At 33.2% G+C, this 26,346-nt stretch overlaps 3 protein-coding genes across 4 annotated transcripts; 2 read left to right on the plus strand and 1 right to left on the minus strand.

The window, feature by feature from the left end:
* Window positions 1-6,024: 6,024 nt before the first annotated feature.
* LOC131927937 (zinc finger protein 92) lies at window positions 6,025-13,696 on the minus strand. 2 transcript variants are annotated; one of them, XM_059283820.1, is made up of 2 exons: window positions 13,642-13,696; window positions 6,025-7,167 (listed from the first exon to the last, which is right to left on the minus strand). In XM_059283820.1, exon 2 carries the CDS (start codon window positions 7,121-7,123, stop codon window positions 6,032-6,034), a length of 1,092 nt encoding a protein of 363 aa, XP_059139803.1. In that variant the 5' UTR covers window positions 7,124-7,167; window positions 13,642-13,696; the 3' UTR covers window positions 6,025-6,031. The 2 variants fall into 2 exon arrangements, with proteins under 2 accessions (XP_059139803.1, XP_059139802.1); XM_059283819.1 differs by lacking the exon at window positions 13,642-13,696 and adding an exon at window positions 8,632-8,712.
* LOC131927944 (zinc finger protein 84-like) lies at window positions 13,530-15,491 on the plus strand. Its single transcript, XM_059283827.1, has 2 exons — window positions 13,530-14,019; window positions 14,680-15,491. Exons 1-2 carry the CDS (start codon window positions 13,530-13,532, stop codon window positions 15,489-15,491), a joined length of 1,302 nt encoding a protein of 433 aa, XP_059139810.1.
* Window positions 15,492-16,912: 1,421 nt separating this feature from the next.
* On the plus strand, window positions 16,913-25,195 carry LOC131927947 (uncharacterized). The gene is made up of 8 exons (XM_059283830.1): window positions 16,913-17,001; window positions 18,464-18,562; window positions 20,216-20,339; window positions 21,206-21,316; window positions 21,956-22,359; window positions 23,387-23,491; window positions 24,332-24,356; window positions 24,705-25,195. Exons 2-8 carry the CDS (start codon window positions 18,464-18,466, stop codon window positions 25,133-25,135), a joined length of 1,299 nt encoding a protein of 432 aa, XP_059139813.1. The 5' UTR covers window positions 16,913-17,001; the 3' UTR covers window positions 25,136-25,195.
* Window positions 25,196-26,346: the final 1,151 nt, after the last annotated feature.

The following is a 26,346-nucleotide window of genomic DNA, read 5'->3' on the forward strand; positions in this document are numbered from 1 at the left end:
TTAGAATGGTTGAGAGTACTTGATATTGTGCTTTAAAATATAATGTAATAATTAGGCCTACTTAATTGCTTTTGATTTTAAGTTCATTAAAATAAATGACCTAAAATATGGTAGACATTTTAATTTTCAATACATGTATTGTGTTCATTTGTTAAGTTTTTTCTTAAGTATTTCTGCATATATATGGAAACATGCAGCTTCAGTTTTGTTACTGATCGTCAATCTCCAGCAAGATCACAATTTTGGCTTTTGTTCCTAGTTTTGTGACTTAATGTGATTGTCACAGACATGAGTATAACCCACAGTTAAAATTTATTATAAGTCCAAATTGATAAAACTAAATAGTAAATACAGTTTAATAAGCAATAGCCTCAGATTTGATGTCCTAAGACATAAAAAGAAAGATAGAAAAATGAATTTATTCTATTTGAATCAATAAATTATTCAGTTAAAAATTTAGTGAGTATCTCTCCTAATGTTAGTTTATTAATATTTAATAAATAATAATTATAGTCTAGAAGTAGGTCATTTGGTTTATAACTTTTGGGTTCATTAAAATTTGTTCATATCCACCTAACCAGCACATTACTATGTTGATGGCCAATTTCACACATTTTGCTTACATCTAATGAACTTTTAATGCAAGGGGGCTAAAGTTAATGATTTTCTGGTAATTGGTTAAATTTTAGTTTACAGATCTTCTTTCTTCTTCTTCGTTCTTATTTTTTGTGTTGGAAGGGATCCCCTCCAACACAATTAAGTAATTAAGTTTAATAAAGTTTAAGTATACGGAACGGCCTACTATCAATGTGAAATAATAACTAAAACTGAATGAATCACCTTTTTTCACATTACTAAACTAATCTCAGACGATTTTATTTTTACGTAGATCTACCTTAAAGTAAAAACGATACTGATGATAGCTTACCCAGTTACAGTATCAGTCTAGTCTACAGTCTACACACTCTACTACTAAAGTACTACCTACACAGTAAAAAGTACACAGTTGTCAGTAGTCTGCGAACACACAAAAAAGTAAGCCTATGAATACTAGCCTATGATAGTCGATACTTTATTACTTATGATGATAGAATAGAAACTATCTTACTAAGTTAACCGAATTCAAATTAGAAAAAAAAAACAATTCAACTAGGGCTTTAAAATCTAGATCTTATGGGATCTTATTAGTTCTCAGATGTGTCAATGACCAAATCCTTGAGAAGTTGAGACTGTGACTGTAAGTTAAGCATGTGTAAGAAATATCCGAAATCTGGCAACATCCTGCTTTTTTCACTTTTTTTAACAATTTACTTCCGGGTTAGTTAGTTTACTAATGAATAGGCTAAGCAATTTGGTCTTTTTAGAAAAAATTATAATTAGTTAGCCGGATCAGTGTTGTGTGGAGTGTTTGGAAAGGGGTTGGAGGAGTAGTCCCAAGTCCAGTTCTCAGTAACAAGCGGGTTGGTAGCGCTCGCTTTAGCTTTAGATTTCAAATTAGCATATCTACAAGTTACAACGTTCAAAATTGTAGCCAGAGGCGTAGCAAGGGGGGGGGGGGGACGACGTGGCGTGCGGACCGCACCGGGTGACACCATTTAGGGGGGTGACACCAAGGCAAAAAAAATTGGGGGGGGGGTGCAAATCGAAAGTTTGAGGGGGGGGGGATGCAAGTAGAAAGTTTGAAAGTTTGTCCGCGGGAAGGGTCGCTACGCCTCTCGGGGGGTGACACCATTAAGTGCCGCACCGGTTGACACCCGACCTCGCTACGCCACTGATCGTAGCTACTTAAAAAAAAACTATTAATAATATTACAACTTTATTACAATGTAATAGGTAAAAAGTATTTTTTTTTAAATCACCACGTTTAGCCGTACACAAATATAGGCTAGTTACTGGAAGGACTTCGGTTTTACAAAATATCACGAAAGAAATGTATACTGTAATTAAAACATTCGGTGGCGTCGCTAGGTCGGGTGTCACTGTGAGAAAATAGTCTGCAAGAAACACTGGATGACAGGGTGAGTCGGAACGCATGCGAATCAGTGGCGTTGGCAGGGGGGGGGGGGGGGGGTTAGGGGGGTCATAACCCCCCATAGACCCCTCAGTATATAGAAAAAGTATGAGGGGGGTGTGAAAATCGAAAGTTTGAGGGGGGGTTGCAAATCGAAAGTTTGATGGGGGGGGTGCAAATTGAAAGTTTGTCCCCGGGTAAAAATTGGAACCCCCCCCCACTCCCCCTTGAGACGATCCTGGCTACGCCACTGATGCGAATGGTTCTAATTAATTCTAATTATTTTGTCATTATTTTGTATTCTTCTAAAATAATAAAAGATAAGTGACATCTTTGGTAAACGCGTAGGGGCAGAGGCGTAGCGACCCTTCCCAGCGCCCGGTGACAAACTTTCAATTTGGCGCCCCCCTCGGGAGCAAATTTTCAATTTGTACCCCCACTCAACTATTCGATTTGCACCCCCCCCCCCAAATTTTCGATTTGATCCCCCGTCAAACTGAAAACATGCAGCTAAACTGACATTTTAATTCGATTTTACAACCCATATGTTCCCCCCCCCCCCCCCCATCGCTACGCCTCTGCGTAGGGGAACACCCAACCTTGTGACGCCACTATCACATTAAAAAAAAAAACAACTCGTGATTTATTTAGATCTTTCTTCTCATGCTTTTAATTTTGTAAAATAAACAATAAGTTCTTGAGATCTATTTTAGCTGCTTCTATATGTTAGAAACTTAAAATGGCTTAGTTACTAACCCAATGGGCATATCTACAATTGTTTTTCATGGCATGTTACACTAGACGGATGTTACCCCTGGTTCGGTTTAATCATCGAACGTAGAGGTGCTCCTGTGCTTTAATCTTTGAATTAGTAGTACCCCTGCATGACGCGCAATCACTGGATATCCTGGGACGCCCCGCCTATACTACTGCTGAATGCCAATGCCTGTACAGTAAAGAAGGGATTGAGAGCTAGTAGAAAAGATTTGATTTCCTTTTTGTTTTTAACATTGTTTACATAAAACCAATGTTAAGATTCCAAGTTTTATTTTTTTAAAGAAGGAAACGGGTCCTTATGTGCCTAGGGCCCCTATGTCTTGCTGTCGCTAGCTTTACGCCACTGTCGTAAGCTCTACCATCTGACCACCAATTATTGTTTTACTTATTCCTATTCTCAACACACCTAACCTGTGTACAAGACAGACAAGTCAAAGGGCACTACTGTATAATTATTTAATGAACAGTACGGACAGAGTTCATTCCCTTATTTATTTACAACACACGACTATCGATCAGCAACCCATCTTTCAAATCAAACAGGTGTTCAGCTCCTATGGGCGATACTATAACGCCTTTCAGCATCTCATGTCTTCTTTTTCTTCTTCGTTCTTAATTTTATTGTTGGAAGAGATCGAGCCTTAGGGGTCATCCATAAATGACGTCACGCTTTTTTGGACGATTTTTACCTCCCCCCCCCCCCGTCACACGTCGTCACAAAAAGCCAGACCCCCCCCCCCCCACCTCAACCTACAACCCCCCTCAAAATTGCAGTTGAATTTTTTTTTTAAACATCGGTATTTTTCTAAAATCGTGTGTGAACTCTGTCAAAATAGAGTATTTTAATCAATTCCTATTACAATTTATTAAAACAGTTTTCTAAAACGCTAAATATCGTCTAAAATTCGTTTTCTAACATTGCTTTTCAATCACACACTGTCACAAAATTACGGACCCCCCTCCCCCCCCCCCCCGTGTGACGTCATTTATGGACGACCCCCTTATCTGCCAGAGGGTTTGAACTCTAGACTTTTTTCGAATTTATCAACCATGCTTTTGCCGACTCGACCACGCCTCCATTGACTACATCAGGGGTCTCCAAACTTTTCAGTCCGAGGGCCGCATTAACTATCGAATTTCAGTTCGGGGGCCGGTTTCTTCCATGCATGTCTTTGGTTTTTCTGGGCAAAGTTCCTCAGCCATCGCCAACAAACGTTTTTTTCCATGGACAAAAAGATATCTGCGGGCCGGATGAGAGGACCTCGCGGGCCACATTCGGCCCGCGGGCCGTAGTTTGGAGACCCCTGGACTACATGGTTATGCGCCATTGACTACAGCCTGCTTTTCTTTTTTGGATTTCCTTCCATAGCCTTTGAAGAACAAACTACAAGGCAGCTGTTGGTTAATTTTTGGAGTTGAGTGGAGAGCCTCATCTGCCCGGGGGTTCGAACTCGAAACTTTTCGGTTTAGCAACCATGAGCTTTACCGACTCGACCACGCCGACCCCTAGCATCTCATGTGATGCTGCTGATTCCGATTTATTGGGAAGCAAACAGAGCGACACATTTTTTCAGCATAATAACAACAAAATAGAAAATTATTAAAACAATTTATTTACAAGAATGAGTTAAAAATTTGACAACTTTTAAGAAGCATTTCAGTTTCCAAAGGTATTTGAAAATAATGGACTAGAAATCAATTGAAGATTAAATAATGGTAACATTTTGAAGTTTAAATTGTAGGCTAATTGTGAAATTTGAAACTGTGCTTATTTAGTTTGAAGGCATTATAATATCTTAGTTGTTTGCTCATATATAATATTATACATAGATTTTAGTTGAATTTTAAAAGCGGAAGTTAAGCCTATTACGATAAACACAACAATTCTACTTTAGTTGTTAACATTAATTAGCCAATGTCCAATGAGATAAAAGTCCACAGTGCACAATATTATCACTGATGTAAATAAAGTTTATTATTATTAATTTTGCCAACACTACTTTAAAAAAAAAGATTAACAAAATATAACTTTCTCTTATGTGTACATAGAATTATTATTTTGAAATTGTAATGTTTTGTCTCAGTTACAGACAGTTAAAAAAATAATGTATACAAAAACTTTAATGAAGTACACTTATATATTTGCTAAAGCAAATGTTTTTTAATAAATATCCTACATTCATTTTTAATAAATATCCTACATTCATTTTTAAATTTTACAACCGCATTAAACATGTTATGCCAAACTATCAATATACATTATACTGGTGATAGAAAATAATGTTGGTACGCAATGATAAAAAAGAATAAATATTTATTTAAGTTAAGGAAACTATTTGCTTCAAGTAGCTTTATTTTAGATTTACCATGCAAGATAATATAAAACAGTAGTAATAAATAGAATTAACATACATTGAATAATTTATGGCCAGCTAATAGCTAAAGATAGGTTTCAATAAAACAGTTAAGAAAAATTAACGAGTGAAAAAAGCTGAAAATTGCCAAAAATTATTGGAGATTTTCAAATGTTTAACAAAAATTGAACTATCACAAATGAAAGACAATACTGCCAAATAATATAGAACAGTGGTAATAAATAGAAAACAACATTAATAGAGGAACATCTAGCTGTCAATAATACTGTTAAGTAAAAATAAAGCATTGCTCAAGCAGAATTTTGTCATAAATTACAAAAATGTCTTTTTTAAATTTTAAAAATGATAATTTAAGTAAATATTTTTGTGATAAACGTTGGTAGTTGTGATTATAACAAATAATGTAAGGACATAAATACAACATTATGTTATAGGCTATAAAGTCATGTACTCTTATAACTTCTTCATATAAAATAGAAAAATATTTTCTATATAATAAAAACTTTTGCAAAATATTATTTTATACTTTGGTATTTAAATAAGTTCATTTTGAGAACTTTATATGACATGAGGATGAAAATATTTTTATGTAATAAGACAGTAAATCTTGTGCTAAGTTAAAGAGCAACATCTGGAAAGGAACATTTTAAAACTTAAACATTGCAAACTTATAAATGAATAGAGAATCTGAGAAAAATTAAAAAATCAAATAAAAAAGAACTAGATCTAGAAAAAAAGAATTCAACTTAATTAAGAAATCTTTCTTTTCATTAATGTTTGAAAATTTTTTTTTTGATATCACAAAAATTATTTATCAGCAAATCAAATTTTTTGTTGAGTTAGATTTAAACTGGGATGCAATATACTTTTAATTAATATGGATCAAAAGATGCAATTCTAAAAGTTCCTTGTGAATATAACTTTTATTACAAAATTCACATCTATAAAAGGGAATTTTAGTATGAGTATGTTTGTGTTCTTCTAACTTGTATTTACACATAAATGTCTCAAAACATTCATTACACTCAAATGGTTTTACTTTATAGTGAGAGTTTTTTTCGTGACTTGTCAAACGATATTTATAATAAAAACTTTTAGAACATATATCACATTTAAAAGACTTTTCACCTGTATGCAGTATTTTGTGCCGAGTTAAGTAACGCCTCTGCTTAAAAAATTTAGAACACACATCACATTTAAATTCAAGCACACTTTTACTTTTATGCAGTGCACTATGCTTATTATAGGACCTTTTTTGAGTAAAGCGTTTAGGACACAAATCACATGCATATTGTCCCTTTACTGTTTTCTTTTGTAAGACTGGGTTCTGGGCAGAATTTTCTATTTGTACTTGATCATCACCTTGATTATGTGATGACAATACTTCCCTGCAGAGACAACAAATTAAGCTCCTTCCTGAACTTGGTGACAATGTTAAACTTGACATATCAGTCAATATTTCCTTGCAAACATCACATTTAAATTGCCCTTCTTCCGTGTGCACCTTTTCAAACAAAGTCAGATCATGTTCAGAAGAATTAGCTTTATGGAATACATCAGTTTTAAAAGTTTTTTCTTCAATAAATGACGAAGTGTGCAAAGATTCATGACGCCTTAAAGAAAAGCTGTCCATACAATTCTTACTGCAAACTTTGCAAGTAAAATTTTCTTCTATTGTGTGAGAATTCAAATGCAGTTTATAACTGGCAAAACTTGCAAGTTTCTCACCACACAGTGTGCAACTGAAATGAAATAAAGGTAACTCTCTAGCTGAGGGGTGCTTGAAATTAGTCAGAAATAAAATTTCAGGGTCCACAGACTTAACAGGATCAGCATCATCTGTATCATCAATTGTTAAATCAATGGTTATTTCTGTTGAACTTGTAAAAAAATCATTTGTTTTTCTGTTTTTCATATCTTCACTTGTTGGTATTAAATAAAAGTCCTGTTTCTTTTCCATCCTAGACTGTAAAATTTACTTATTCTTAGCTTTAAATTTCTAGTCTGAAAAAAAAAAAAATATATATATATATATATATATAGGCCTATATATATATATATATATATATATATATATATATATATATATATATATATATATATATATATATATATATATATATATATATAAATATATATATATAAATATATATATATATATATATATATATATATATATATATATAAAACAGAAGTTTAAAAAAAAGAGACAGAACATAGCACACAGGTTTACATAGAAAGATCACCTGTTACCCCATTGTCTAGCATTTGAAAATTAAATAGGACCTATTAAGAATTTTTATAGATGAGGTAAGGTTTTTCTAAAATCTCAGATCTTCTCTTTTTCTCAGTATACATTATACTAATGCAACACAATATGTCAAAAAATGGGCATATTATTTAGATTATATAATATAAGCCTACATAGCTATCATAAAGTAAGTAAGTATTGAGACAAATGTACACAAGAAGCCCTGTTTATACATGCGATTATTATTATAAAGTGTTAGAAGACGAGATGAGCAAGCTTAATATGAATATTTTGATAATTTTATTGGGCGGACAAGATACAACAAAACGAAGTTACCCATCCGATTCAGAGTGAGGTCAACTAAGGAAAGTGCTATGACATGACTTAAGCCTAACCACTTGACCACACTGTGATGGGGGGTTTATATATAACTTCTATATTCTGATCTACTACTATTCATACGGCTATTATACTCGTGAGGAGGACGGGAAACACTCTTATGTTCCTCAGACACTAACTAACAATGCCAACAACTTCGTTTATGAACTAACATTAACTTTATTAACACACTTATAGATCATTTGCACAACATCAAACAATACGTCTGTCTTCTAGTTTATCTAACCCTCAACTAACTTCACTGATGCGGTCTACGTCATTGGTACATTGTTGCGTCATGCTCACGTCACACTTGGGCCACAAATATTTTATTGAACACGCGCACAATACTCTTGCACCAAATCATCTACTGTCAAGTTCTCACCGTCCTTCGTAACCTCTACTAGTCTAGTTTAATTCTATATATCTACGCTATGACACACACCATCTGACTACATGTAAATCCCTTTTTAGGACCATAAAATAAAATTATTTGAGTTCATTATTTTTATAAAGATTTCTAGATCTAACCATTTTCAACACATACTCAAGATTCAGATGATTTTAGATACCAATTTCTGATAAAATAGGTGTGTTGGGTTAGTTGTAAGTAGTCTCGTAATCTCGACTGATTTTATTATCGGACCCTGGTATAAAAATTCCCCCAAAAAGTTAATTAAAAAAAAATTAAACTTTTAAAATTAAGTCTCTGAGTAGTATCAGAATCAGACAATCAGTCTAGATGTTCTACTTAATTCAGTAATTACTTCAGTTTTTCACTTTTAACATGCACACATTTTAAAAGACTATAGGCCTACACTACACACATTTAACATTACCCAGCTAGATATGAGATAAGGAAAATATCACAGTGAGCGCTTGCTCAATTTGTATAAAAAAGCGTAAACATACTTTTCGACAGTTACTATGCTTATGTCCCTTAAGTATACTCTAAATATCGGTAGAAATTTTGTTCTCCGAAAAGTATTGAAAATCTAAGTCAAATTTGGTTTTTAAAACGTTTTGAAGTATTGAATATTTAAATAAAATGTTGAGTGCTAAAGAATCATGATGTCACAAAAAAAAGAAAAAATGGAAATAAATTACAGAGTTGAGATTCTTATCACAAAATTATTTAGGTTCAAAAGCAGAATAAGCTTGAGGATGTTATTTTGGCTAATTATAATTTTAAAGTATTTTTGTTATTGTTGAATTCACTCTAAATTTGTAATAATTTTCACAGTAAACGACAGATCCTACAGTCGAATGAGATGGTCCTGAACACTCTGAATTTTTTTTTATCATTAAAATAATAAAAACATAGATCTCTACTTATATTTGGTGTAACTGCAAAATCGCCCACCCAACATATTAAACCTCTTTACCTTAAGTTTTATAACCCGGCAGTTGTAATCCTGGATAATATATCCCTGTGACTTTTCTTTTGCGGCTGCAGAATATGGCATATGGTAATGGTTAACTTAGTGTGCTGATCATTGCTTTACTTGGTGTATGATCAATCCATAGTTATTTTGATTTGCGAGTTTTATCGTCATCGGGAAATTTGTTTGAGATTGCCAGTGAGCTTGTGTGACAGGTAGAATTGCTGTATTTGACTGAGTGACGACATTGACCATTTTAAATAGCTTTATCGTGTGCTCTTTGTATTGAATGACACGCTTTTCTTAAATCATAAAATCAAAACGAAATCTAGATATTGGTTATTAGTATTTACCCGGATGCTTTTGAGAGTAATAGAAACAGGATGTTGCCAGATTTAGAGTGCCGCATAAAAGTAGACAGACGACAAACTTATTATACTTAATACTAAGTTAAATTAATACTAGATATACAAGTGTATGCTGTTGTATTTTGTCTAAATCTAGATCTAGTTTGAATTCTGGTAATCTTTTTATTATTTTAAGCACTTGTATATTTTTAAAATAACCCTTGCATAAACGTTCTGATGAGTTGATGAAGATTGAAGTTCACTGTTCTTCAGTTCACATTCTTTTGCTCCTGATCCTAAGAGTAGGCATATTGGGAAATTTTCTCTAATTATCATAGAATGACAAAATGGACACAGATTAATCCTATAATATACCTCATTGATAAAAATACCAAATTTATCATTCTAGGCCTAATAGTTTTTTGGTAAAACCTTAGTTTAGCGTCGGTTATTATTCTGGAATCGTATAGCAGTACAAAACAGTAAAACAATGCCAAAGTCTGTCACACACTTCCAGAATTCACCGGAAGTACTGTAAACCATACTTTATTTGGCGTCATCTTTTATTTTTATACAGAATGTTTAAAATTTTGATAGATTTATTTTTGTAATAATTTTTACATTTTGTAATCATTTTTACTATTTTCGTAATCTAGATTTTTTTACTTGGCCTAGCAGCTAGATATCTAGCTAGATTTAGATCTAATTAATTATTGGTCTCAAATCCGCTGCAATCCGACTTCATTATTTATTCTTATGTTAATATATGTTTTTTTTTTTTAATTTTTAGATCTACTAATTTAAATCTACTATTATATTTATTCTTGTTCCCTTTTGTCGATTAAACTTAAAAAATTAAAACATGAATTTACTACAATCGACTTTCAATTTATTTAATAATATATATTTATATTTCAGTGTAGTCAAATAAACCATGGTTTACCGTAACGACAGTTACCGAAACTCAATAAACATTACCCGATAATTTCCGATGCTAAACTAAGGTTTTACCAGTTTTTTTTATATGAATTTTTAAAGTTATGTATTAAACTTCAAAAACGTGTTATAGAATCTATATCACTGTAAACTGTAAGGTCAGATTTAATTGTGTGATTGGCTTTAGGCTTGCATACCACTGCTGCTATTTGAGATATAATAATAAAACGTTGCACATTAGTGCTAGAGAGTGCGGGCAATAGAAATATGAAAGTAAAATCAAAATTTCATGAAGGATAATTAGAACTAATAAAGTTAAATTAAAGTGAGGGGTGCTGTTCTATATAGGTCAATATGCAGACTGAAAGTCTAAGTTTTTTTTTTTAATATTAAAATTGCTAGAGGGTGGGGGGAATAGAAATATAGAAAAAAATTAGACTAAGTATGACTGCATATAATTAAAAAGTCCTACGAAAAGGGTGTTGCACCCTTTTCTAGTAATTATAGTGACTGCAACAGACATATGTCCAGAATTTTACTATAATAGATAGGATAAATTTTGGTGATTTTTGATACTGAAGCATGTAATAAGAAGAATGCTGAAAAATAAATTTAGGGATGATGTGGTAGAGCACTCAACTACTAACATGCGAGTCTTAAGCTCAGATCGTAGACGAGTCTGTCCGTGCAGTAAGCAGCATCCACCAAGCTCAGATGAGTACCTGACCCATGTAAGGGAAAGTAAAGATAGCTGGGCAGAGAGCTAACCACACCATCACTTCATGTGCAGTGGTCAAGAAACAGATAAACTCTACTTCAGCTGTTTTATGGATGATGGATTGACAGGTCCAAAAGGGAAACTACTTTAATATACTAGGGTCTTTATTAGGCCCTATTGATATTTTGGTACAACTAATCAATAGAAAATTCATGTAAAAGTTTATTAAGCTAAGTGTTAAGTTCTACCACATCAGAAGGAGGTACAGCTTCTCTGTCTATCTGCTTATATGAACATATTGGCAATATGCTGTGATTTAAATCCGTATTGTTTGTTGTTATTTGTTTTTTGTTACTTTTTATTATTAAATGTAAAAATTTTATCCTAAAATTATAAATAATAATTTTCATGCCTTTTTCGTGTCATTCTAAATTCACTGCCTTATTAATTAGTATCGCCCTAAACGCCTCCCCCCCCCCCCCCCAATGCCCTACATGTCTATTGCTGCGCCTTTTGTTTATTATTTACTAATGTCATAGGCATAATTATTACAAATAAGTAAATAAGCTTCTTTACTTATTATAACCAATAATAGGCCCCAACTTACTTTATCACTCGATACTTATAGCATTAGTTATACTAAGAAATAGGCCTATAACTTATTTATTTATAGTATAAAGTATAAGCCTTAAATCTAAGTAGATATGTGTGAAATGCTTGACACTAGTTAATGTAAACCTAAGCTTCTTGCTTATTGTTTTTAATAGATAACGATCAATGTATTTCATCTAATTTTAACAGTGCCACCCACAATTAAATTCTTTCCACCTTCGAAAAGTATGCCATTATCATTAGTGCGCATATTTTATCTATAATAGGTAATGCGGTGTTAAACCGACGCCATAGCGTTGTCAAGGCCGAAGAGCTAGCTCTGGGATTCGACATGTGTGATAACTCGTAAACAGATGTAGTAAATGCCATAAAACCGTTATTATAATAATATTTGTTTATTTAATGGAGACTTAAAGCTAATGGCAAGACCCTTAGAATGTGTTTAATACGTAAACTTATTTAAAGTGTGACAGCACCGTACGCGACATGTTCGCAAGATAAACTAATTAGAATCGTGCAATCGATTTCGGCTTTAAGAATGTCTTAATGGCGATAATTTTCTAATTGAAACATATAATACGACTACACTAGAATATCTGTATCGAATATTTCTAAAAACTCGATTCCATTCTTCGAAAAATGGCGAGTTTTTATAAAGACTGCATCAAAAAGTCCGGATGTGGAATACCGAATCGAAACAGCGGATGTTGAAATGCCAACCTAGGAGTCTTAGGCTAAGACATATAACTTATATGATATAAGACTAAATTGAGACTCATTTTAAGAGTAAGACAGAGGAAACATTGATTATTACCAGTTATTATCATATTGTTTATAGCAATCATAATGATAATATTTATGTACATTTTTAAGTTTCTTTTACTCCATCATCAACAGGTGTTTTCCATCCAAAACTTCTTGAATTTTAACTGCCGTTCAATGGCCCATTAACTCATAATATTTAAATGCAATGTAAATGTGTTGTTGTTCGCTTAGTTATAGATAGATATAGTATACTGGATAGATGGCAGATGCCATACCAATACTGAATATGGCAAGTCAAATAATATGTTGAGGACAGAAATTTAAAAATGACATGGGTGGATTATATCCATGTTGCACTGTGGGTTGCAAGATTTATTTAGAAAATAAAAATGTTTACTAAAAGAAATTCAATAAGTTTTAGGAAAAAAGCACTAAGCAAACACAGTATTAATTAACTTCATGTAAAATGCTATATCACAATCCCATAAATACCTAATGAAGGATGTAAACATATTTGTATCATTTTCAAATCACAAAATTATGTTAAGCTTGAATATATGAATATGTCTTTTTGTTTCTTAAATTCTCGTCTCAAAATTTACACATATTACCATGCACAGTAAAGTGAATAGCAATAGTTAAAATACATTTCAACAAAATATAATTATTATAGGCCTATATATAAATAAAATTATATAATAATAATTATAAAATGTAATATAATTATTTCAACATCAAGATTAAGATAATAAGTAAACTAAACCATGTCTTTAAGCAAAATAGATCCATTGTCATTAAATATTCCTCTCTGGTTTTAATCTATCATAAATTCTCATATATTTTGTATTAACCAGATTCACTTAGCTACACTTAAATAACTATTTCTGTAATTTCTCTTTTAGACTTCATTCCGAAAACATAGGCAGTGAAGTATTTCTCAAAACTGAAAGAAATAGAAAATTACTATTCCTGTAAGGATGGAAATGAAGAAGGAGGTTAAAGAGGAAGTTGATAAGAAGCAATCTTCAATTTCAACAGAAAGAAATATTATAGAAAACAAACTTAAAAGTTGGACAGTTAGAGAGTTACCTTTGTTTAACTTCAATTGCAGCAGCTGTGGTGAAAAGCTTCCAACTTTTGCTAGTTATAAATGCCATTTACAATTGCACACAGACGAGACTGAGAGAAAAAAGTCATTTCAATGTGATATTTGCAAGGAAACATTTAATGACCTGTTGAGTTTAACATTGTCACCATCTACCGGTGTTGGATTAATCTGTTGTGTTTGTAAGAATGGACTGTCATCAGAAAATCATGTAGTTAATGAAGTACACAGTGAAGTATTGCAGCCTACAGAGTTAAACTGTGTTCAGGAGCATTCAGCAGAGAAGCTGATTGAGTGTGATACTCTTAAAAGATTTTGTTTTGAAAAAGACTACAATCTGCACAAATCAAATCATGCTGGAGGTAGGACATTTCTGTGTGATAAGTGTCCTGAAATATTCATTAGTAACTCTCTCTTAGTTAAGCACAGAAAACTTCATACTAGAAAGCATTTATTTAAATGTGATGTGTGTTCTAAATTGTTCAAGAATGCATATCTTTTACTTTTTCATAAAAAAGTGCATACTGGTGTAAAACCATTTGAGTGTAAAAACTGTTTTGAAAGATTTACTTGGAAATGTCAATTAATGCATCACAAGAAGAAACATAATTTACATAAACCATTCAAGTGTCCTGTGTGTTTCAAAAGGTTTGAAGCTAAATATACATTAGTCAAGCATAAATTGTTGCACACTGTTGAAAAAATATTTGCATGTGATTTGTGTCCTAGAAGGTCTGCCATTAAGTGCTATTTAAATTGGCATAAGAAGCTCCATATTAGGGAACCAACCAAATGTCCTAAGGTACATGTAAGAAAGCCAGTAAAAAAATATTCATGTTATGAATGTGACAAATCTTTCTGTCGAAACTATGATTTAGCTCAGCATAAAAGTCTGCATACAGGTCAAATACCATATAAATGTAATTTTTGTGATAAACACTATTCTCGAAAATCTGAATTAAATCTGCATAAACTACTTCATACAAATGAAAATCCTTTTAAATGTGATATGTGCTTTTTAGAGTTTACTCGCAAATCTAGTTTAAAACGGCATAAGAAACTGCATACAGTTTCAAAACCTTTTCAATGTGACTTGTGTCCAAAAAAATTCTCTGAAAACCTTGCACTAACCCAGCATAAAGAACGGCATACAGGTTTTCCTTTGAAATTAATGTCAGACCAGCATAAAGGTGAAAAGCCTTTTAAATGTGAAAAGTGCACCAGGAGTTATTTTCATAAAGGTGATTTAAGAAAGCATGAAAAAAAAAATCATTCTGAAAATAATTCATATGAGTGTGATGCGTGTCCTGAGAAATTTGCTGCACGGTATTTGTTACAACAGCATAAATTAAAGCATGCTAATGTAAAGCCTTTTAAGTGTGAAAAGTGCACTAAAAGTTATTTTCGCAAATTCGATTTAAAAAGGCATCTAAATAAAGTACATTCTGGTAATATACCTTCACAGGGTAATGTATGCCTGGAAACATTGGATACCAAAAATATTCATTCTGGAAATGTTCAGTTTAAATGCGATGTCTGTAATAAAAGTTTTAAGGATAAATCTCATTTAGCACGGCATCAGGTAGCTCACCTAAATGAAAAGATATTTTCATGTGACCTGTGTAACAAAACTTTTCGTCATAAGAAAAGTTTAATTAGACATCAGCTGCTCACTAAGGAGATTACTTATGGTTGTCCGTCATGCTCAAAAATATTTTTGAGTGAAAAAGATCTCACTGAACATCAACAAAAGTATTCAGCTTTTGAGTGTGCTGTGTGTAAAAGGCATTTTAAATGTAAAATTTTATTAACCAAGCATGAAAAGTTTCATTAAAAAAATTATTCCTTCCAAGGCTTTTAAATTTAAAAAGTTTATATTTATTTTATTTATAACTTGTAAATAAATTTTTGTATAATCAACAACTGTCATTTGTTAACACATTTTTTATTATCAGATTTCTGCTCAATTCACTTCTTATTAATTGTCAACAGTAGAATATATATAGGCTTTTCTTTAATTCAATGAATGTACGGTTCAGTGCTATAAAAGTTTTTAAAAGAACCCTAATTATCGAATTTATTTGAACTATTGACTTTTTATTTAATGTAATAGATTAGTAGTATTGTATATTTTATTTATATATATATTGTTAATTAATTTTAACCACATTTTTTCTTTCACCTTGTTGTGTGAATCATCATTATAAAGACAAATGTGCATCATAGACATAGGTATTTTTAGTTTGTTGGTTGATTTTTACTTATCATAATTCTAAAGAATAACATATGGCCTCAATTATTTTAGCTGTCCTCTGAGTTGTTTTTTTCTTACCCACTATTGTTGAACTGCTAGCTTTTTGTTTTATCTGATAGATTTTATTATGTATGGTGCAGATAATCATGTGTATATTTGTAAACACGATCCTTGATTTTATTCTGCTCACACTAGCTAGATGTATTGCTAGAAAAAAAATGTGGGGTTGTCCAGCAAATTACATAAAATGTGAACAACTTTTTAGTTTTGTTGAATTCCCTTAATTTTTGTTTAATATATTACTTTTGCTTGTGTTTATATTCAACTGTTTCAGTTTTAACTGTTTATTAATTTATTGTTTCACATATTTAGTCCAACTTAAAGCCTACAGTGTATAAATGTACTGTCTGGCAACTTTGTTTATAGAATTCATGGCAATCACGCCTATATCTATATTGTATCTGTTATAATTATTTATACAAAATTTTATCTGTTGTCAGCTAATTGAAATTATGTTTTTATTTTGAGGATTGTTATGGTAGTGTCAACCTTCATAATGCCTCACATTACACGTTCTTCTATATTTTAACACAAACATAAAAAAATGTTTTTAAAAAATGAATTTTTGTTACTGCTTAAACATCTTTTAAAGTAAATCAAATTTCCTTTAATTTATGGACATTTTATCAATTCATTTATTTAAATATTTAAACTAAAAAAAAAGTTGGTATTGAAATAACAATGTTAATTACATTGAATTAGAAAATTTGTTTTATTTTTGTAACATTAATAATAAAAGTTCTGCAATAAAACTGATTACATGTTTTGTTTTTATCTATTTTGTAATATTTTTTTTTAAAGTTTTATCTCAGATATCAAACAACCTTTATAAAATGTGTGCATGCCTAGGCCCCTTTATTTAATGATTCTAAAAGTTTAGGAGATTCCCAATATTGTTTGTTAAAATTTACTTAAATACATTTTCCTCAATATAGACAAACATCAACCTCAGATAACTTTTAATGTTGAGGGGATTCCCAATATTATGTATTTTAAAACACATACTTTCAGTCAATAAACATTTGCAAAAGTAAGTTAACTTATTTAATTTAATTATTTTAAGTTTAAACTCAGAGGTGGCTGTTGTATTTGTTTTGTTTATTCAAGCTTGCTTGAATACTATGGTCAGCACTATGCCCAGCATTATTTATTACTTTCTGTGTCTCAAATCTTGTATGTATCTGAGTTGGATTAAATGGTATGGTCAGCATTATGTCCAGCTGACTTTCTGACCATCAAATCATTTGCAAATCTGATCTGAGTTACATGGGGTGGTCAGCATTATGTCCAGCTTAATTCTTGTCTCAAGCCTTTCTGCACCCTTCTTAGCTGGGTGGACCAATGGTTTTCCTATAGACTATAGACTCAAAAACACTGTGAACCAAGCTTAAGACTTTCAGGCTTATAATACTATGCCCTGCCACTAAACTACATGTTCTTATTGGAAACTATTCTTGTGCTCTTAATAACCTACTATTTTAAATCAACACAATAAATAACCTATAATGTCAATTTATTGAGTCATAACAACACAGTAGAGTCACATCTAATGTAGGCTACTAACATGGGTCAGACAGTTATAAAAGCTGTTCTTTCATTTAATGGTAAGTGAAGTTACCCTTTCAACCTGGTCCATGATGATGAAGTAGAGTTCACCTGTTTCAGCTGCCTTTACTTCACTAGTGTCATGTACTCATCAGAGCTGGGGGGACTCAGGGATGTCTTACAGACTCTGGCCCAAAATCTGAACTCGACACTTTCGAGTCAGCAAATATATGATCTAAATTCTGACCATGCTGTCCCACTATTTGTATGCTACCTTATGGCATAATTGGAGACATGACCTGGAAGAAGACACCAAGAAGATTGGATACTCCTAGGGACAGTTCCACGTTAGGGAAAGTAAAGGCGGCTGGGCATAGTGCTGACCACACTATCTCTTCATATGCCGAGGTCACAGAAACAAGTGAACTCTACTTCACTTGCCCCATAGACCGTCAGGTTTGAAAGGGAAACTTTTACTTAGGGACAGTTCGAGAGACTAGCCAAGGACAAATGTAGCCTGGAAAGCTCTTTTAAGTGGCCTATGTACCAGGACAAACAAACCTTACCATGGTATAATACAATAGAAAATAAATAAGCCCATTCTTTTTCCTTAATAATTTATTAATATAATTTTTTGCAGTAATATGGGCCTGTAATCTAACCTTTTTTTTTATTGATAAACCTATGTTTATACCTGGTTTTAAGAACTGCACCTTAGGGGTATATTGTAAAACACTTGTGACAAGATATGGGGTAGTTTTCATACAATTCCACTAAATATGAAATGTTTAAATAAATTTCATCGGAAAATATGTATGGGTTACAAGTATTCCTATGTTTTGGAATAATATTCGCCAATTATAAATTTTATATGAGAATAGAATTTTTCAAAATTTCATGGAATCTATATCAGTAACAGAGAAAAACTGAATGTTTCCTTGCCTTAGATGATTCAAGTTATGTACAAGCAAGCCATCACAATATTTTTAAAGAATTTAGAAAATCAAAGACAAGTGTTAACTCCATTGCTGACTTCAATTAATGAAGTAAGTAAACAAATAATACTAAAATAAAGATGTTTTCTCATATCTAACACATTATAATTTTAGCTTTTGAAATAGTAAAACTTAAAATGTCTAATGCCATGGGTCATTAAATAAATATTGTCTTTAATTAACAATTTTTCCCAAAATTATAAGCATATAGGCCTTAGGGGGAGATTTTTCACACATTTGAATAGCCTTAAATATATATATTGGGAAGGGGAGGAGAGCACAAAATTGATACTTTGCTCCAGGCATGGGATGCTATGCTGCTGTTACTATATAAAATAAATAAGGTAAGAGGTCACCTATAAATGGTATCAGACTGTTTTTGAGCAATGTCTTACCTCCCTGCACATTACCACACATCATCACAAATTGTTGGAATCACCCAAAATTACAAAAATAATTTATTTCATACTATACAATGGATACTATGCAATTCCAACTGATCCATATTGTTGAAATATTTATTTTCATTGCAATACAATTCCCAGCTTGAAACGTTTTGTTACTCAATATAATATAAATCCCATCTTGAAATGGTTTATAATTCAATATAATTTAAATGCCATCTTGAATCTTGATAGTGTTTTATATCTTAATACAATATAAATACCATCTTGAAATGTTTTATAACTCAATATAATATAAATACCATCTTGAAATTTTTTTTTATAATTTAATATAACTCAGTTAAATTTAGCAAATTATTAGGTTTTAAAAATTGTTTTAGGTTACTGTCTATAGACTTATAATAAATAAAGTCTGTTTATAATGATGGTTTTTAATGGTGACATGACACTTCAGTCTAACAACACTTCCTGATTGCACATTTTTAGAATGATGTTTTCTTTCTAAAAATAGTGTCCGAGCTGGTTCAAAATTAATGGTATTTATTAACTTTTATTACAACACACAGTAACTAATACAAAATACAAATACCTTAAAAATTATGTTTTAAATGCAAATGTCTGGCTTCACACTTTCTGCGACATCCCACCCCTGCTCACACAAGTCTGCCTTGGAGTGTGATGTGATTAATGGATTAATTGATGGCTTCTAAGTATACAGGCCTAAACAGTTTATAACAAACAGGTTCATTTAATATTCAAGTGCTATGAGTATTATAATCAGTGTTTCTTTCAGGCATCCCCCTCCAGAGGTGTAGCGATGGGGGAGGGGGGGGGCAGGGGGAGGACATATGTCCCTGGGCGCCGACTTTAGGGGGCTTCAAAATGGGTTGTAAAAACAAATTAAAATATCATTTTAGCTGTATTTTTGCAGCTTGAGGGGGGGGGGGGGGGGTGCAAAAATCGAAAGTTTGAGAAGGGGGGTTGCAAATCGAAAAGTTGAGGGGAGGGGGGGGGGGTGCAAATTGAAAATTAAAAATGAAAGTTTGTCCCCGGGCGCTGGGAAGGGTCGCTATGCCTCTGTGTCCCCCCCCCCTCCCACTCCAAGCACTTCTACCTCCCCAAACAAATTATATTTTATATTTACTTTACCAGTGTCTACCCCCACCTCTGGAAAATTTAGTTAGCCCCCTTCCCCCCACCCTTTAGAAAAATGTTTCCCCCCACCCCTCGTACCCTTGAGAAAAATGTCTGAAAGAGACAACAAAACCTTTGTTATAATTAAAAAAATAAAATTCAACAGGCTGTGGAGGAGTGCAAGTCTTGGATGACAGAGAATGTTTCAAGGAAAAAAACTTTTGCAGAGATGATGCAACTACTAGAACAAACTAGTGGAGCTGCTTTATATACATTTTCTAAGTTGCTAGGTACAAAACTAATTTATTTAATGTACGCCTATACTTCTCATTCCTGATGGATTTAAATTGTCTAAAGAAATATTTTTAAATAAATCCCATCTTGAAATGTTTGATAATTGAAATACTTTAGTTCAATTTAGCTTATTATTATGTTAAAAAAATGAACCTAAACTTAAAATACTATAGGCTTATAATAAGTTTTATCTAATGCCTCTTTATAATAATGGTGAACCTCTATGCACAACATTAAATAAATCAACATAAATATCTAACTAGTAAATTAAGATATTAAAAAAGAAGATATGTATTGTAGGGCCTATTTTGTGTTTAGCTCCTTATATCACAAATATATTCCAACCAGTATTACAAGATGCGCATGATTTTATTTAATTGGTATTAGCAGAATAGTAGGCTTATGTTTTTTTATTAGTTTATGGCCCTTGGGGAGCAACACCTCTCCAATGGACTCATTTCTTAGAAGCTCTTTTTATCTGTGCTGCTTTTACCATGTATTAGCATGCATACTTTACTAATTTTAGATACAAATAGAGGCGTAGAGGGGGGGGGGGTGCCGACCGCACCAGGTGACACCATTTAGGGGGGGGGGACACCAAGGCAAAAAATAGCAAAATATATAGAGAAAATTGATAATTCCACTTAATTAAGTGATTAATTCGAGTGTTAAATCGTGTTTTAAGAGGTGCAAATCGAAAGTTTGAGGGGGGGGGGGGGGTGGGGGTGCAAATCGAAAGTTTAAAATTTGTCCCCGGGAAGGGTCGCTACGCATCTGGGGGGTGGCACCATTAAGTGCCGCACCGGGTGACACCTGACTACGCTACGCCATTGGTTACAAATAAACATTATTTTCTCCTTAGATAATATTGAGTTTGAAAACACGTCAGGTGCTTCTGCAATGTCTACACCTGATACAAGTGTGACATCCACTGACTTACAACATAAGGATACATTGAACACAATCCAATTTGGTAAACGATTTTATGTATAGATTGTTTTCTTCATTGTTTCTTCACTAAAAGCTAACTTGCCTGTGTTAGTTATGTGTAGGTTCTGACAGAGTTTCTTCCAGGCATCTCTTCGAAGCCCCCCCCCCCCCCCCCCGAAAATTTATTACCGCCCCCCCCCCCCCCCGAACGAAATGAAATTTATATAATTTATATAGAAAATATATACTTTTAACAGTGTCCGCCGCCCCCCCCCCCCCGAAGAAAGTCTACCGCCCCCCCCCCCCGAAAATTTCAAGTGCCCCCCCCCCCGGAGAAAAAAGTCTGGAAGAAATACTGGGTTCTGATCTGTTGCAGGATTTCTTTCAGACATCTGTTTGGGGGGAGGTGGGGGGCGGGGGAGTGCGTTTCATTTTTCCAAGGAGCACGTCCTCCCCTCATGGCAAAGAAAAAAATAGTAGGCCTAAATTTATATAGACAAAGTATTCTTTAACAAACTTTTCTCTGACTGAAGAAATATGTCTAGGGAACCCTGATCTTTTGTAGATCTAGTAGTATTTCCAAAAGTAAAACAATTATTAAAAGACAAAAGTAGACCAGTTAATACATTAATATATCAATACACTTTAACATTTTATCTCTGTTTTTTTTTTTTTTTTTTAGTTACTAAGGAGGAACTCCAGTCCGTCCTCAGCACACTAAAAGAGCAACTAAAAAATTTGGAAGCGAAGCGAAACTCTCAAACAAAGAAAACAAAACAAAATAAAAAACGCATAGATAATTTGGAGATGAATGTGGAAAGTTTAACAGAAAGAATCGAATATCAAACTGAGTCTGCGAATAAACATACTGATAGCACAAAACAAATTAAATCTTCAATAAAAGAGATAAGCGAGTCTCTACTCGACACACAGAAACGACTAGAGGAATTAGATACGGCTACTAAAGATATGGTGATGAAATCGAAAGAACTTGAAACTTCTGTCAAAGAAATGACAGAAGAGCAGTTAATACTGACCACCCGTTTACAAGCTGTTGATAGCAAATGTAGCGGTGCGGAAATAAAGGTGCCTACATGTCAATTTAATTAAATGATTGTATTCTTTCAACTTGACCATAAATGACGTCAAACTCGTAGGGGGAGGGGGGGGGGTCCGTAATTTTGGGACGGTGTATGATGAGAGAGAGGGGGGGGGGGTTAGGCGGTGTGACGTCACACTTTTGCATTATAAAAAAAAACAATGTTAGAAAACGAATTTTAGTCTATTAGCGTTTTAGAAAACTATTTTAATAAATTGTAAAAAGAATTGATTAAAATACTCTATGTTTGACAGAGTTCAGAAGAGATTTAGGAAAAATATCGTATTTAAAGAACAATTAAACTGCAATTTTGAAGGGGGTGGGTAGGTGTAGGTTGAGGTGTGACGTCATTTTAAGGGGTGGGTCTGGCTGTAGTGAGACGATGTGTGGGGGAGGGGGGAGGTAAAAATCGTAAAAAAAAAAGCGTGACGTTATTTATGAATGGTCCCTTTATTAAACACAAATTAATCCACTGCAAGTAATTGCTCAAAACTACAATAGTAGTAAAGTTTCCCTTTCAAACCTGACGGTCTATGGGGCAAGTGAAGTAGAGTTCACTTGTTCCTGTGACCTCGGCATATGAAGAGATAGTGTGGTCAGCACTACAATAGCTTACTATTAAAGAAAGTAAAGTAAAAGGCCTATTCCCTTTCGAACATAACGGTCCGTGGAGTAGGTGAAATAGAGTTCACTTGTTTCAGCGACCTCTGCATATGAAGAGAAATAGTGTGATTAATATTATTATCATCCGGCAGTACTTTCCCTATCGTGAGTCAGCTACCTTCTAGAGCGGGATGAGCTCAAGGAAGTCGTATGGACTTGAACCCGGGATTCGAACTCGAGGCTTTCGGGTTAAGAGTTGAATGCTCCATCATTCAACTACACCGTTCCATACTTTAAAAGATGTTGCTACTTTTGTTTATAAAAAAATGTTTGAATATGCAAATTTTATTACTCGAGCAGTTAAAGAAAAACACACGACATTTTTATAAATTCTGTTTTCTTTGATACCAGTCTGGAACTATTTGTCAAGTGCTTAGCCAAAGGTGCACTAAAATAGACACTTTGCAAGATGTGTTGAATAAACGTCTTAAATCTAGAGATGGAATAGTCGCTCAGGTAAGTGAAGTCATTCTTTGGGTCTTTTAATGTGTATTTGTAAAGTTAAAGATTTGTGAGTGATCACAATAGTACGTTGGCACATGGCAACAGTATGTAATATGGGGTTAAATTGGCGGTAGCCTAACATACTGTTATTAGATTTATGATCTGTGCAACAATTATGTAAATACAGTAGATCTTGGTGATCGGAGTTTAAAAAGACATTTTTATTAATATTTACAAAGAAAGCCGTCTCAGCTGTTTGCTCTGATGTACAATGTAAGAAAATAAAAGTGTAAGAAATATGCTACTATGAGGAGAGTATAGTTACATTTTCAGTTTCTTTTTTTAAAGATGTGGATCTGATGACAAAAAAGATGCGTAACGTAAAGCCGCACGACGGAAAAACTGCGCATTACATGTGCACAAAGAAATGTAGTGTCTTCAAATTGATTAATTAGCATATTTAGGCCCAGCGTTTCTTACAGACTTTTTTCTCCGGGGGGGGGGGGGGGGGGCACATGTTTTCGGGGGGGGGGGGCGGTCGACATTTTTCGGGGGGAGGGGGGTGCGGACACTAGTAAAAGTGTATGTTTACTAAATAAAATCCATCTCGTTCGGGGGGGGGGGGGCGGAGTCATAAGCCGAGCCCTCCCCCCCTGAAGAGATGCCTGGAAGAAACTCTGTTTAGGCCTATATGTCAAATGTAAAACAGTAAAACATTTCTCTACGAAATATGAAAAAAAAATAATTTGTATTTATTTTGTATACAGTTTGGTTCTATTTGCGCAATTTTTCTGTTCGTATTGCCTTTGCGTAGACACTTTTATTACACATATTGTCATATTTTTGTTTCAGTCAAGAAATGCATTATGCACTGTAGGTAAGTTTATGATTTCTTACAATAAAAAATATATCGTATAACAATTTTAAGTGTGAAATAATAAATAAAATAAAGTACCTTTTTGGTATAGTATAATCGAAATGTAATGTATAAATTTTTTTTAATGTAATAGAATTCAACATCCGTTACTAAAATCTCTCTCTCAGACACACACACACACACACACACTTACATATATATATATATATAAATATAAATATATATATATATATATATATATATATATATATATATATATATATATATTATATATCGGTAATTTAAATATACATGCGTGTGTATATGTAGTCGTGGATTCTGAATTCCTAAAATATTTCATCTCTACAGAAGAAAAATACCGCCCAACGAGTTTGGGCTTCTGTGCTGGTATCCTAGATGAACTGACAGTCTGTGCTGGTGATATCGTGACAGACTTTGACGACATATCCTGTAACGTCGGCGGCCATTTTAATCCCGATACTGGGATGTTTACCATACCCGTTGCTGGACTCTACTGTGTTGGTCTAACTGTGTGCGTGTATGCTGGGGAGAATGTCGGCGTGGGAGTTGTGCGTCGACGCGCGTCAGATTTGATGGAGGAGAATGTGACCGATAATGACATCTGTGTGGTTGGGGTTTTTGTGGACGCCGCCAAAACCAACGCGGGCAGTGTAGGTGTAGTAGAGTTGGACGCCGGAGATGTGCTGTTTGTGCAAGTGTGCAAAGGACACGATGTGGTGCTGGCGGGGGCGTCGGTGTTTACCTGTTTTAAAATCTGAAATGTAAACATAGAGATAGGGGAGGACGGTTGGTGTTTCTTTCAGGATTATCTCTGATGTAGTGCGGGGCTTAAATTTCCAACATTTTTTTTTTTTTTTATTTTCTTCTTTAATACACACGAGCCGACCAGCGGCGTATCATACGCCGCTATTTAGTTGTTTTATTTTCTACTTTTCAGAAATTCATAATTTGTGAATTCGACAGTACCACTGAATATATTTGCTTTAAAACACTATCAGTAGGTCGTTAAGGACGATAAACCCCCCACCCTCTTTTCCCCCAACCCCTACGCTACACCCCACCCCCACGTGAAAGCAGCCTCCTCTTAGTTACCTCCCCTAAGTTTAAAATCGTTTCAAACAAAATTATCTGCCCCACTAAACCCGGCTCTACGATTGTAAACATTTAGCGTGAACCACAGCTCACCAAACCTTGTGGGGGTGGGGGTGGTAGGGATATGCCTAGAGAGGAAGAGAGGGGGCTGATAGTCGCGCGCATACAGCATGATGTTTTCTAGGCTATCCAAGAAGAGAATTATATAGATAGATAGATAGCTTAATTGTAATAAAAGTGTAACTATCAAAATTTGTCATGCCTTGTTTTGTCAGAAATTCTATTTAAATGTGAATGAATTAACTATGTATGTTTAGTGATGTTAATTTATTTCTTTTTGTTAATCATTTCAAATTTTTATTTGTTTCTAAACTAGTTTCTTTAGTTTACGTGACTCAACCAAACAATACCATGGAAATAAACCTCAGGTTTGTTGAGTGAACGGTTACACAAAAGTTAGGCTACATACCATTTGAAATAAAAAAAATACTATGTTTATTCATATATATATATATATATATATATATATATATATATATATATATATATATATATATATATATATATATATATATATATATATATATATATATATATATATATATATATATATATATATATATATATATATATATATATATATATATATATATATATATATATATATATATATATATATATATATATATATATATATATATATATATATATATATATATATATATATATATATATAACGCATATACTTTCTTCCATAAAATTGTTTACTTTTATTATGGATAGGCTGGGTAAAGCTCAAGGTTGCTAAACCGATAAGTCCCGAGTTCGAATCCTCGGGCTTGTTAGCTGGGGACAGCCACTCTTCTAGGAGAGACAA

The sequence above is a fragment of the Physella acuta genome, unplaced genomic scaffold, assembly GCF_028476545.2.
Source record: "Physella acuta isolate Inbredline_101_S28 unplaced genomic scaffold, ASM2847654v3 ptg001449l, whole genome shotgun sequence".
In the NCBI taxonomy this organism is placed as follows: Eukaryota; Metazoa; Mollusca; class Gastropoda; family Physidae; genus Physella; species Physella acuta.

Bases quoted from the DNA above. Each gene is read 5' to 3' on its own strand.
- LOC131927944 (XM_059283827.1), top strand. From the start codon at position 13,530: ATGGAAATGAAGAAGGAGGTTAAAGAGGAAGTTGATAAGAAGCAATCT. The intron at 14,020-14,679 runs GTAGGACATTTC...TGTGCTTTTTAG, and splicing joins CAAATCAAATCATGCTGGAG to AGTTTACTCGCAAATCTAGT.
- LOC131927937 (XM_059283820.1), bottom strand. From the start codon at position 7,123: ATGGAAAAGAAACAGGACTTTTATTTAATACCAACAAGTGAAGATATG.
- LOC131927947 (XM_059283830.1), top strand. From the start codon at position 18,464: ATGATTCAAGTTATGTACAAGCAAGCCATCACAATATTTTTAAAGAAT. The intron at 20,340-21,205 runs GTACAAAACTAA...TTTTCTCCTTAG, and splicing joins TACATTTTCTAAGTTGCTAG to ATAATATTGAGTTTGAAAAC. The intron at 21,317-21,955 runs GTAAACGATTTT...TTTTTTTTTTAG, and splicing joins ATTGAACACAATCCAATTTG to TTACTAAGGAGGAACTCCAG.